Source organism: Macrosteles quadrilineatus, unplaced genomic scaffold (genome assembly GCF_028750875.1).
Source record: "Macrosteles quadrilineatus isolate MER2022 unplaced genomic scaffold, UCM_ALF_1.0 Scaffold_2__2_contigs__length_208266976, whole genome shotgun sequence".
In the NCBI taxonomy this organism is placed as follows: domain Eukaryota; kingdom Metazoa; phylum Arthropoda; class Insecta; order Hemiptera; family Cicadellidae; genus Macrosteles; species Macrosteles quadrilineatus.
This window is the reverse complement of record NW_026542595.1, coordinates 182,495,701-182,510,549: the sequence shown is the minus strand read 5'-3', so window position 1 is coordinate 182,510,549 and position 14,849 is coordinate 182,495,701. Positions and strand designations below refer to the sequence as shown.

General features: G+C 34.6%; 3 protein-coding genes across 3 annotated transcripts in view; 2 read left to right on the top strand and 1 right to left on the bottom strand.

The window, feature by feature from the left end:
* LOC128985195 (ATP-binding cassette subfamily G member 4-like) overlaps positions 1–14,849 on the bottom strand; it is a 38,364-nt gene that overhangs the window by 15,003 nt on the left and 8,512 nt on the right. The gene's annotated exons all lie outside the window — the stretch shown is intronic.
* LOC128986509 (1-acyl-sn-glycerol-3-phosphate acyltransferase gamma-like) overlaps positions 1–14,849 on the top strand; it is a 114,753-nt gene that overhangs the window by 93,741 nt on the left and 6,163 nt on the right. The gene's annotated exons all lie outside the window — the stretch shown is intronic.
* Positions 3,578–4,535, top strand: LOC128986510 (uncharacterized). The gene is made up of 2 exons (XM_054406914.1): positions 3,578–3,646; positions 4,150–4,535. The coding sequence occupies exons 1-2, from the start codon at positions 3,632–3,634 to the stop codon at positions 4,465–4,467; spliced, it is 333 nt and encodes a 110-aa protein (XP_054262889.1). The 5' UTR covers positions 3,578–3,631; the 3' UTR covers positions 4,468–4,535.

The following is a 14,849-nucleotide window of genomic DNA, read 5'->3' as shown; positions in this document are numbered from 1 at the left end:
CCAAAGGCACTCCAGCTGTCACCCACAGGGAAGATCTCGCTCGAACTGTCACAGAGGTCACAGGGGTCATGGGGGTCATGGGGGTCACAGAGGTCGTGGCAACAGGAAGGGGTGTGGTGGAAGGGGAAAGGGAGGAGGCTACAGAGGGAAGAGAGAAGTGAAAGATGATAAAAGTTATTCCTCAGATATCATACTTAATGCCTTAAACAAATCCTCAACTGAACGTAAAGGGACCTATGGGAATAAATAATGGTTATATTAAAAATTGTTTGTCATCCTCTGAGCTATTATTTTTCCTTCTACAAATTTAAGTCCAAATTACAGTAGTTAGAGTGTTAAACATTTCACGATAAATACATTTAAATGAAGTGGTAGAAGTATAAATCCTATTGTTAATTGTTTAGCCAGTTTTAGAACAAATTGTACTGTACTATAAACGAATACTGTCGAGCCAATTACGATTAACTTAAATGTCTCGAGTGGGTGGATATGATTATTTATGTGAAGAAAAACCCAAATAACGAGTCATTAAAATCGATAAGTATGTTAACTCTTTTTATGAGTACAATATACGTGAGATAGAAGAACTGAGTGTACTTAGCAGTCTATACCAAGAACCATTTATGCTAGTTCACAGTTCACTTCAATTAATTCTTACGAGTCCTAAGTCATTTAAGCTGTTGCCAGGATATTCATGCAATAAGTTAAATTGCTTAAAATACTTATGGGTTAGCTTTTTATGGAATAGCTATAATAATGTTGTTGGAGATTTTATGCATAATTATCTTCGGTAGACGTTTAAATTTCCCTTAAAGAGGTATTAGTAAAGGGTGGGGCAATGAAAGCGCCCCAATTTATAAACAGTACAAACTCAATAATATTCACCCTATGGATATAAATAGCACACCAAAACACAGCTTATCTTTTGCCATTTTAACTTAACAAAGTCATTTTTCCATTTCTGAGAACAAATTCCTACAAGTGACTTCATTGTCCTACTTGGCATTCCTTTTTAGCCACTTGAAACTCCATCAAATACTCCTCCAGCAATTTTTCAGGAATCACTTTAGTTTTTGGACTATCCTTAGCTTCGGTTCAAGCAAATCTGGAGGATGGAATACGGTCCAAACAATCTCTGGGTTTTTGCACAAGAACCACTATTTTATAAATAGGTTTCCACATCAAAATCTCAGTGTTAATAGCCTCAGGCATAATATTTACTAAAATGGCATAGTTTAATTGATGTTTTAAGCACAGCTGATCATTCATTGTTGCAACAATTAACATGTGACAGGTAAAACAAATTGTAGCGTTCTCATTGCCTTACCCTGTATCCTACTAATATTATAAATGAGAAAGTTTGGATGTATGGATGTATGTTTGTGACAAGTGAACGCGAAGAATACTGGTCGGATTGGGCTGAAATTTGGCATGATGATAGCTCACATTCCCGATTAACATATAGGCATATTCTTATTTCAAAAATCCTTTCGGGCTCCGCCCCCAGTGGCTCTGGAGTTTCCCATGTTAACCTAATGAGAAATTGAATTATTGAATCTTAACAGCTATTTCAATTAAACAAGTTGGTTCTGTTATATGATGTTCAATAGCATTAAAGTTACAAGGATTACCAACAGGATGCAGCACTATTATTTCTTTTACATTTATGACAACAGCTAATTTGCAACCAAAAGGTGAGTGAGCGTAGCGAACGAACTTAAACCTGGAGGCGAGTTAGCGTAGCGAACGAGCTCCAACCTAAAGGTGAGTGAGCGTAGCGAACAAACTTCAACCAGGACGTGATTGAGCCATGCGAACGAGATAATCTTGAAAATTAATAAGTTAAACGGGGCAAAGCCCGCGGGTTACAGCTAGTTACTAATATAACAGTAGGTCTACAATTTAGTAGTAAGAGAATGCAGCACCTTTTTTAGTGTTGAATAGCGTAAAACTCTGTCTTACTCTGTATTTATAAGAACAACTGAATTTTGTAGACGACCCTTTAGGAATAAACTAAATAAATAAATAAATAAATTCACTTATTGCTTGTCCCGACTTGTCCATTTCGCTGAACCTATTGGACTGTACTTTAGATCATTTATATTAGGTGGGAACCTAATATAAATGATCTAAAGTACAGTCCAATAGGGTCATTCGCCTATTGGGTCTGATGATGATTGGAGTGTCCAATCGAAATCGATCACCAATTACCATCTTTTTTGTATATTTACCGTCTTGTGAGTAACAGTATAAGCGTAAATATATGTTTTAAGTGTTATAAGACGTTTCTTTTATTTACTTTCCGTAACTATAATTTGTAAGCTGCCCAGTGCCCACCATCTATTTGATAATAAATTCAGGCCCAATAAGGCCTATATGTTGACTTTGGGTACGTACATCGACCAAAAAACTATATCTTAATCCCCAGTTTTCTAATAGTAGGTAGCATGCAGATTACCTGTAAGGATCTGCCCTTTTTTAGCGAATTTCCCTATAGGGAATAAGCTATTACCGTAGGTCTCATGGTAAGACTTAGTCCCGGGACCGATTTACTTTTTCATTTTGATGTCCCTAGAAGCCAAAAACACCATCCGTTCAAATTCATATATGTATATATGTGTGTGTCCGTTAGCACGATAACTCGAGCAAAAATGATCCGATTTCGATGAAATTTGGTACAAACGTGTAAACCTACGTTTATTCGAACGAGTTCGCGAACCAGCATGATCGGACCATGGGAACGGGGTTTTATGGGGGGATTTATGGGGTAAAAATTGGTTTTTCTCATTTTTGACCCTCAAAACATAAAATTTCCCAAATTTCTTCTAAACCATTTTGAAGAGCTTAAAAAAACCAATAATTCAGTATACTGAAGTGTTTTTGTATGGTTTTTGGTTACGGAGAAAATTATAAATAAAAAATTCCTATGTTATTCTTATGGAGAATAAGTAAACTTTTGTAGTTTGCTTGTTTATGCATATATTTGGATCAAACTTGGCCAATCTATTTATTTTATACTAAGCTATTGATATTTTACTAAAAAACACACTTTATTACCCTGTAGGCAGCATACCTAGGTACTCGTTAAACCTATTTAATTGAATAGATTTAATTGAAAATCAAATCTGGCAAATGGAAATTCGCTTAGTCTGCAGGTTTGCTGCGGCGGGGGTATTTACAACTCTTTTGTAATGATACAAGTATGTGCAACTCCTCAGGGTAGGGACAGCTAGGTTTAGCATTATAACTACGATACCAATATTTCTACAACTCGGTTTAGGGTTTTCTTTGATTAACAGAAATTACACAACCCACAGATATTTCTACCGGTATAAATAGTTGGTAACTGTCTCAATTGTTTAATTGAAAAACAATTAAGATAAAGCCTTTAAAGCTATAGATTTTTTATAACCTTCCGTTATGTAAAACGATTCGCCTTCAGCAAGGCGTTGACATTGATGTCATATTGACACATGTAACTTTGTTGTTTAACATAAGTACCAAAGAGTATGCAGAACCACGCAAAACCATGCTTGACTACCGGCAAATGTGAATTTGCTTAAATTTTTGCACCAATTTAAAGGGTTCGAAGAACGATTATGCTACAGTTTCGCAGAGAACACGCTAGGATATGGTTGCTTACAGGGTGAGTTCCAACATTTAGGCTAATGTGGTGTAATAAACCTGCTTCTTGGTGTGCTAGTATTTTTATTAGAATAAAAAAAATAGATTAATATTTTCCTATAATTTCTTTGCAATAATCGACTTATTAGTTAAAAATTGTTTAGATCGTTGTGGTTAGTTAAAGTTCTAGAAGTTGTGCGGAATATTCTAGATATGTAAAAAAATTACTGTTTAGCTCAAAGTCAATACTCTGTGTTATGAGTCATACAAGAAATATTCTCCTTTACGACCCTTAAAAGATGGGTTGTTTAAATCTAAAACCCCAGAAGTCGTACCTTAAACGTTGATTTAAATGTTATATTTCTAATAACACGTCCAACGTGTTTGCTTTATCTTTTTATTATATTTTTAAAACTGTAATATGACACTTAGGAGATTTCATTATTCATATAATTTACAAATAATTGGCAACAAATAATTATTTTTAAAATGAAAAATTTTCTTCAACAGAAACATTGTTTCCAGATAATAATCGTTCTCGTGGTCGCCATAGCTTGGGTGTCAGCTTTCCCAGCTGAAAACCAAGCCCAAGCTCAAGCTCAGGGAGATATCCAAGCTGATTTAGACTTTGCACAACAACTTGCAGAAGCCCTTGGAGAAGATGGAAACCAGAATCCAGACACCGTTGAAGAATCCCTTGAGGAAATGGAAGATGAAGATGGTCTTGAAGACCAGTTTGATGCAGAGGAGATGGAAGATCAGATAGAAGAACCAACTGTAACACTTAGCAGAGTTACTCGAAGCTGCAAAAAGAAGAAGTCTCATGGCAAGAAGAAATGCTAGAGTTTAAGAATTATGATTGTGTTATGAATTGGTAAACTATATTAAAGACTCAAAAGGTTGTTGAAGAATGCTGTGTTTAAATTAATATATACATTTGTTATTCAAACATTAGATTTGTATAGAGTTTTAAACCTTGCTGTGGTGTTCAGGTGTGGAAATTGTATCAGATTCCTGATCCACATAAAGACATCAATTGGGGAATTTAGCAACCAAGATTTAGAATTTAAGGAGTAAAAAGATTTACTCTGTCTATCGAAAAGATTTTCTATTAAGAAAAACGAAAAGTTTGAAAGATTTAGCTTTAGTATTAACTATGTAAAAATAACACAACATTGGGATACTTATTAAATTTTAAAATTATTAAAACAAGAAGACAACCAAGAAACTGGCCATTGCGGGATATTATTTTCTAATCAAAGGGTTAGATTGTTTTGTTTCACTTTACCGATCAATCTTTGGTTAACACATCGTTTCTAGTAAATCTGTGTATAAATAGTTCGTGCATATTTCTTCAATACTAAACATTTTAATTATCTTGCCAGTAAGCTAAGCAAGTGCATATATAAAATGAAAAACCCAAAACTAACAGTAATAATAATAACAAAATACAATTTTAAAGAAAAAAAAAATAAAATAGAATTTTGAAGACGAAATTGCTTAAAGTTTGTTGCCATCAAAACATTACACATACTCTCATGCTTAAAATTTTTTACTTTCATGCTTCTTGCGCAAAGGGTGATTTCCAAACTAGTCCGGGTTCTCAATTAAATTACAGCTGTTCTTTGAGAAACTCAAATAATTACCGAATTTGTAAACAAAAAGATCATAGGTTGTCAAGAAACGTTGATTCATAGATAAGACTGAAGGAAGCTGAAACTCCCGCCATCAGTGAGAGAGTGAGAGGAACAATACATATGCAAAATACCGCTTGTTTTATGGCTGTTTTCCCTCGCTTTCTGGCAGACAAGACAAGCTGGGTGACGTAATAAACTGTCTGCTATGCAACGGGATCAGTGGAAAGATCGGTCAGCTGTAATTCAAGGAACTGTGGGTGCAATATCAGAGATGACGTCATGAATTGTCTACTACTTTAGATGACATGGAAATGTCAAAATGGCTTATTGAGAAAGTGTCATGTCGGCCAAACGGTGACACTGAGCACAAACCGTAAAGAAAGAAGCATATAAAGGATTTTAGCAGCAAATGTTTAAAACCAAATGTATATAAAAATTAAATTGCTATATATTTGATATTTAATTTTTTTCGTGCATGCACCGAACAGAGACATAAGCTTAAAATTAATTGTTTCAGTAAAAATTATTTATTCAACAAAAATAACAAATAAAAAATTAGCATTAGTCATGTCAATATCTTTACGACAAAAAAAACAATGGTGCTTCAATCAAATTATACCTATAATATACTCTTTTAAAACTAACTAAACCCATCACTGTGGCAACTCTTGGCCTGAAGTATTTTTTGTATTTGCCTTCTACAAAGCGGTTCTAGTCCGACTCCAGCTGAAGGGAGGGAGGAAATAGATTAAAAAGTTGAATGCTGTTATAATGGAAGTGTCACTTAAAATATCGTCGAGAGAGATGACAATTTAAGATGATAGTTGTTACGTAGTGAATAGCAATGTGTAGGTGAAGATTGATATTGGTGTAGGTTCTTTTCAGTTAATTCACAAGTATGAACAATTTAAAAAGGAGGAGGTTCAACTCATTTTATTAAGTTCGGACATTACACATATTTTGTAAATAAGCTGTGTAGCAGCTGGTCTTGGGTAGTAAAATAACTTTCTAATCATCATAACCTGTACCTCTTATTCAAACTATATCCCTCCAAGACCAAATAAGTCTGGCCGTCATAGAATTGCATCAGTTGTAGCCAATCCAATTAGTAGTTAAAGAATTCTCAGAACTAAACCTAGGTAGAGAGAGTACGCAACTTTGACGCATTCTGAGAACGTGAATCGTAGTTGATTGGGCGAACTTGACGTCGTATTTGATCAAGGTTCTTTCCATAAGTTTTTCTTTTACCAAACACCGTATTTAAAAAAGAACTTGTGTTATTTTTTCCTGGAGGGGTGAATTTTTTATATGTCTAGTATTGTAGTCAAAATAAAATTAATACATTTCTGATATGTTGAAATCCTTGGATAAGTGGACATAGCAAAGTATTGGTACATTTTCAATGTCAGACATAAAACCAGTTAGATGTTACAATCACATATCAACTATGTTACGCAACTGCTCTTTGTGTGAGGTGTAATGTGTTATTCGCTGTCACAGTTGTATTGAAAAAAAGTTGACTCAATTTATCACCCAAATTTTACGCTTAAACCTCAGTGAAGCACTCAAATTAACCCACAGACCTGTCAATATTTTATCTTATCTGTGATTTTTCTGGACTCTTATTTTTGCACCACATTCAGTGTATTCCAGTAAATTTGAATCACAAAAAAAGTGAAAATAGCTTCCACGAACAGATATGGTTACTGAAACTACAGAACTTGTGTTACGCAGTGAATGTGTTAAGCAGGTCAACAGTGGTAAACCTCTCAGACTTTACATGTACGCAGGGTGCATTTACTTCACATAAAACTTAACGTCTCAAAGTCGTGGTAAGTAACAGTTACAAAATAACAGTGCCATTAAAGACCCGGTTGCAAGCGTAAGTATCTAGGCTAAGACTGGTCATTGATCCGTCCTGTCACAAGTCGCCGTTGTCGTAATTATGGAGGGAAAATGATCAACCGCGCCGAAATTAGACCTATTAGTGAAACAACAGTTTCCTGCAACCGAGCGAAAGTTTTTCCTCAATAGTGTCCTCATCTGATGAACTGTTTCCTACGTGGTTACGGCGATGGTTTCAGTGATTTTTCAAGAATACTCGAACGTGTAGTTTTCTTATTTACCTTAGAAATGGTTTTGGTTGGTGTGGGAGACGAAATGAGGAAAACCTACCAGAGGTTAGGTCAAAATATATTGAGAATTTCACGTTGAGTATGTGTGAATCTTCCATACTACAACCCCATTAGCGAAAACACTAAAGAAAAACTGAATTACGGCAATGAATAAGTAATCCCACCAATAGATTATAAGTAACGTCAATTGTTTTTACCCTGAGTGGACTAAAGGATAAAGTTAGGTTTATAGCAGCTAGCAAATCGGACTTCGATTTGAGAGGGTACATTGGGCATTGGGCTCCTTCCCAATGTATCTAGTCTAGTCTTGTATAGTTTATGTAAAATTAATTATAAGAATCTTATTCTGTCAAATGAGGTCCATATTCAATTTACCAGGACATGTCAGTCTCAATATGTTGATAGATTCAGGTTTAGTAAAGCTTCAAAATCATTTGAAGTTTTGCGTGCTAGCTTTGAAACTAGTCAATGGTGCTAAGCTATTTTTAGCTACCTCTAAAAGGACAAAAAGAAAACCCAGAACGTTACAGTAAAACCATGGATGAAACATTACTTTGCCTGGCTTGTGGAAAACACATAAATAAGTTATTGGATAATTCGACTCTGTGTTTTTGAATAATGCGATATTCATAAACGTGACTTAATTTACGCTCAATATAATTTGAAATGGGAAACTGTCTATTACTTGTATATGTTCAATGCCAATGAACGATTCTATTCTATATTATATATCAAAGGTTTTAAGGGTTTTGACCTCCTTCCCTCTCCGTATGAAATTGTGGATATGTACACTCACAAAAGGATGCATAGCAGTTTCTGAACTACAACAACTGTAGTACCGTAAGTTACGTCAATTATTTTTCCACACGATTGACAGGGTGGGCTAACGTTTAGACCGCAGTGGCGTTAGACCGCAGTGGCGTTTAGACCGCAGTGGCGTTAGACCGCAGTGGCGTTAGACCGCAGTGGCGTTCCACCGCTTCCCCGATCAGTGTCCACTCGTGACGTCATGTGCGGTCAACTGCCAACAGCGCGTGTCGTGCTACTTGTGAAGTCCGGCGACTGTTTATGGCTTCCTCGTCCGTCAAATTACATAACTACGGTGCATTCACACCGTGTGTCAATACTGGGGACGTAGACAGTAACCAAAGTCAACCGGTTCGATTGGGAGAAAGGTCAGGAGAGTTTTAGTGGAAACACAGCCATCAAAACTTTTTTGGGATGTTAATAAATGTTCGTGGTTGATAAAACAACTGGCTATCAGTTACAAAACTATACGAGGAGTTTTACTCCGTTCTATACTCACAAGCTGCAAATAAATACAGAAAGTGAATATGTGCATAGTTTAGATACCTTATCAGACTGTTGTTGTCTTTTGAATACAATACCGGGGGTTATTGCATTTAATAGTTCAAGACTTAGGTTCAATATCAAGACTTTAGATATTCTACTCTATTATTGCACACTTATCTTCCACTCATAGTTAACTTAAAATAGATACTCAAACCTGTATATCTGTCAGAAAATGGATATATAATACCATTCAAACCTTTTAAAACATTCGTCATAGTAGTTTACGCAACAATTGCATAAAGATAGTGTTAACGACACGAGTAGACAATTTAAGGTACAAGCCTTGGCAATACCTTAAAAACTTCTACGAGTGTCGTTAACGCTATTCACGTGAGTTGCGTACACTACTTTACCTACGACAGTGTTTTAATTACTAAAAATCACTACTTATAACTTTTAAGAGGGATTATGTTTTCGTTTAACCTCTCATTGCCCTTGACAGCGATGCGACGAAACATTGTACCAAACACTAATTGGACCAGTCAACAATTGAATTGGTCTGAACAGCTGATTAGTTGAAGTTCGAATCATTACAATTTTACTTCTTCCCTCTCAATCCTTGAGACTCATTGGTCCGTTACCCGTGATGTTATGAGTAAAACTATACTGTTATGAAAGTAAACAATAATGCTGTTATGTGAAACTTTTCAATTCTTAGAACTGAACTGAAACGACTACTTTAAAAAACGGCTGTAGATCAAGATATTAGCAGTTTTAACCCTCCTATTAGCCCATGTTAGCAGCATGTAGCAACAGTTGGTGACTATGTTTACATTGGTTTTATTTTATTAACATATATCAAAAGCGGGCATTCATACTTTCTAATATTTACACTTTCTTAAAATGATTGAGACAGGGAATTGTGATTGAGACAGTTAATTGACTATGGGGGTAATTTATATTGGCATTTACTGTAGGAAAATAAGATTCTATATCCAATAGCTGTACAATTTCAAATACTAGGATCACTAACTAAAATCAATGGATAAATTCTCTTTGAATATCAAGAATTTTTTGAAATTTATGATCATTTTTAGGATCAATTTTTCTAGCATCGTTTTGGTACTTTCCTCAAATTTTTCTTCCCCCCCATCGCAAATACACGGGTAACTCGAATACCTTAGAAGCCAAAAGAAACAATACGAATATAAGTGTCATAATAACAGCTCACGAGGAAATTTAAATATAATTTTGGAAATAATGTCTACCAGATGTCCCCTCAAGCTACGTCGACAGTATAAAGCACCTGCTGACATTAATTTCCCCGCGAGGTTTTCGGCGTAGACTAGATTTCTCAAAAGTGGTTTAAAATTAAGCAATCATCACGATTGAGGTTTCATAAAAGGAAAAGCAATAAATCTCGGCCGAATATCTGTAGGCAGTGTGATTAGCGTTGTGTATGATGCCTATTGCGTCATGGGACTAGGACTTTGACTGGACTGGGCTGTTGCGGTGGCTGGGACCGACATTGAAAAATAATACAAAAATGGGAATTATGCAAGTGTTTGTTATTTGGACATAACCTGATCGTATTTCAATAGATGAAAAAAACATAAGGCTACTTAAAGGCTGGGACCTTTTTTCGCCTCGAATTGGATAAGAACGTTGACATAAAGTTTGAAGGTTATTTAGGTCACGAAACGGAAACTAATGTTTCCATTGACTATAAAGCATTCTGTAGTCAATGGCTTTATGAATTCGCTGTTGCACCCCACATTAACGGGTTGAGGTCATGTTACGTAGGTTACTGTGGTGGTTGTTTGTTTTTGTTATTTAGTTTTAAGGGATCAGGCGTTTGATAAGTTGTTGATCTCTTGGATTAGCTGTCAATGGTTCATTTAAATATAATACAGTTGTACTGGTCGCTCACTCTGAGAGTGATCTACACTACAAATTTGTTTTTTTACTTCTCACAATAGTTGAATCAATTTACGTAAAAATGTGTTTTAGACCGTCAAAGGCAGCGGAAAAGTTACCTTCGGTTTCTATAATCAATGCATCATTACATGTACACTCTGATAAACAGTACAGCCTTTACAATGACACAGCTGATCGCAGCCAAATATCAGCTGATGGTTTTGACCTTGCCCGTGTGTTCAGGTTTTTGTAGACACGACCAGGAAATGTAAACCAGACCCACGATTAAGGTCGGACACCGGATTTAAGTTTTTCGCATCCCAGTTTTACCTTGGTCTTGGTAATATCGTTCTTAAGACTGTACTGGATACAAAACTATAGTTCCCTTGGACTAGTAGACCTTACTGATGTAAATCTTCAACTTGTTTACTATTCTATTCCAACAGACTTATTTTAATCTTTTTAACCTTCCTATCGCTGCCAGTAAGAGACAAGTTGGACTATTAAGCAAAACAATTTGAAACTTACTCCAGGATTAACACAAGTACCAAACAAGGGAGCCTAAACAAAATTCAATAATAAATCCCTCCATATCCAAGTCTATGTAATTTGTTGATTCAAAATATAATCAATATAACCATTTATTTATCGATACCAACATCATCAATCTATAGTTCCATAATAATACAAAAGTAATTACACCCAATCTTGTGCTTTAACCTTGAACTTCTGAAGATAGTCTAGGTCTAGACGATAGTTCTAAAGATAGATATGTCGCGTTAATAGCGTGTAAACCAGATAAGAGCTGAAGAGATGTTATGTTTCGGTTTATGTGATTTTCCGGGCACAAATCTGTCGTAAAGATAGAAAATGGATCCTGTCAACACAGACAGGCCTAATCATGATCATTAAATCCGCCGGGCTACGTCTCACTTACGTCCAAAGTTCCTGGGGTGGAGATTTTCGAAGTAAATATTGATATATCTCCTAGACAACAAAATAAATAAACGGTATCAGCAATCTGACACATAATTTTTCCCATTAGCTTGTCAACAATCTTTATCATGGGATAGGTGGGAGTAACTGTGATATTTTATAGGGAAAATCATGAAAGTCGCAATAGCTTTTGAACCGTAATTTTTACAGCAATGGGGGGTCGCACTATTTTTTTTTATAAGAACCATAACAGACTAATTTTAATCAGAACCGGATTTTTTAAATCCGATATTCCGTTTTTATGGCTTTTATGGTAAAATAACATAAGTTACAATAACTTTTGAACACCAATTTTTACAGCAATGGTAGTTGTACAAGTCTGTTTGAAATTAAAAGGACGGTAACATTAAAATTATATCAAAATCGTTCGGGACATTTGTGAGAAAACTGGATTTTCTGTTATTTTAAGGAAAATTATCAGTAAAAATCCCAATAAAAAACACCATGAGATACCATGAATTAGTAACTACAAACCTAATATCATGGAAATCGGACTACATGAATGGTCTGTAGCTCTGCACGTCCACACATACAGACAAACACACACACGGATAGGCATCACTTCGAAAACCTCTTTTTGGGGATCAGGGGGGCCCAAAACGGGTCCACTCGAAGCTCAAACTTGAGAATTATGACGATAAAAATACTTTCTCCATATACTATGTATAGGGGGAGAAAGTAAAACCACTGTGGACATTTACAATATTTAATTTTGTTACCATTTCGTTTTAATTTTAACCAGCAACGTAGCTGATGGATTAAAACTACACAAAACCTTCTGTATCCAATAGTCAATCTTCGGTTGTTATCCGAAGCACACATCCATGGTGGGTGTTCAACTGTTTCCTTCAGTAGATATAAATATAGACGTTTTATACATAAAGATGCAAATTGTTTAATTTCTTTGCAAAACAGGTGAATATTAAAAGTACAGTCTTGATCAATCCTGCAAGGTTTATCAACATATGGTTTGATCGATTGCAGTAGTCTTAAGAAATGGTATCCTTTTAAAAATCCTAAACCTGTTGCCAAGAAAATCCCACTATAATATAGCTCAGTTGCATACTCGTCAAACTTCTAACCGAATTAAATTACCAAATGATGCGATCACGCAACTTCTTCATACATCGTGATCACAAATTGCTGAGGCTATTTTAATGAGCCTGATACCATCTTGACTTCCCGACTATTTTTGCAAGTCGTTGTCAGGTGTGGATCTCCAGATCATAAATTTCCCTTTCACTGTAGAAATAACACAGTCTTCCTGCAAGGAAGTAATGCATGTAGTTGCATACATATCTAAAACAGTAAACTAGTTTATAAAAGTCACTGATTGTAATACACGTTTAAAACGTAAGACAATATAACAATGGTTATTGGTTATGATTTTGTAGTTTGATTGTCATAAGCGAAAATTGTAACGATAATACATATTTGGTTCATAAATGATTAATAATGATTGAAACACACATTACTGTATTTCCTCATTTACATAGTAATTCGATACAAATGACAAGAAAATGACTCAATCCAGGTGGATAAATAACTTTGTAAGCTATATTCGACTGTTAAAATGTTTTTCATAATAACCACCAAAACATGTCCCTGTTCTCTTTTAGTATCTAAAAATAGCTTATTCATTCGGATGTTTTTCTCATCCTATATTGATTGATATTACTTATAAATCTGTCCATGAATGTTATTCGTAAAACTAACTATTAGTTATGATTTGCGAACATAGTTTTTCTCATAACAACACGGGTAACTGACCAATGAGGTTCAAGAATTGAGGGAAAAGCAGTAAAATTGTAATGCTTCGAACGTCAAATAATCAGCTGATCAGCTGATCAGTTAAAAATTTTAATTGTTGCATGATTCAAACTTGTTCTATTTATTGTGTTTCAATAAATAGCTCAGCTACCTCAAGCAACCTTTCTCAGCTTTTGTCATACGTAAAGAACCGTTATCAGGTAGTTTATAGACTAAATAATAAATTATCATGACTTGAGTACAATTGCACTCCATACAGAAAATAATATATCTACGTATTCTACTTATCGATATTATTTTGTTTACTACTGTGTAAATAACTGTGAGTAGGGCTTAATAATATTTTCAAATTTGTATATATATTTTTTTGTTTATATATGAAGTTTAGTTTCAAGTAGAACTGAAAAATATGAATTTTGGATTCTAATATAATTATATTACTATTATCAAGGTAATGTAATTATATAATAATCCAAAATTAATATTTTTCACTTGTTACGTTGGATTTAGAAAAGAAAACTAAAGGTATTATCAAACTGTAGTCAATTTTATGTATTTGCAAAATGTGTTTTATAATGACTTGAGAGTTTAACCTATTTGAAATTATAGCAGAAAAAAGCTACATGTTCAATGAAGATTAGGCTATTGCTATAGATAACAAAACACAAATCATAAATACTTGTAAAGCTATGTAAATAACCTAGGTAGTGTGACAATGAACAAAACATTTGTCATATCACGAGTGAACCCCTTAAATTTGTCAACCACAAAATATAAGTTTGATGTAGAACTAGGAATGTTATATTTTTAACAAATTGACACAAGTTTTAGATGAACACACAGAACAAAGTGTTTTTTACAAAATTTTATACAGAAACAAATCGAAAATGAATATTTTGCACTAAAATTGCGCCAATTTGTTCGTGTTTGACCCAATAGAGAGATAAGGAAAACTTTTTACAACCAAACCCAAATAAAACGTGTGTCCTAGATAGATTGTAGTGTTATCTGAGGAAAGTCAGTGACTGGAAACTTTTCGGATCAGAATGGACAGAGGTTATTGGCACAACTTTGCAGCATACAAAATAGGATTGAACCTCACTCTTTGAATCTGCAAATGGGTATTTAGAGGCTAAACAAGCTATTACCATTGACTATTGAAGTCAAAGCTAATACTTTTAAGTAAAAAAGAGACGAAAACATCATATGGTTTAAATTTGACTATATTCGTAGTTATAAACGATCTCTCCTTCATCTTAATCAGAAGCCTGTCAGCATAAAAAATAATTATTAAATTTATTACTATTATTAATTTATAATTGTTTATATAGGCCTAGTTATTTATAATTACTAACTAAACTAGGCATGCGGCCTTAGGTCCGCCAATTGAGCGGAGTAAGCAAGCTTTGATATTATAAACAAATAACTTTAATTTGATTCATGATTCAAATTGAATACATGATGACGTCACCATAGC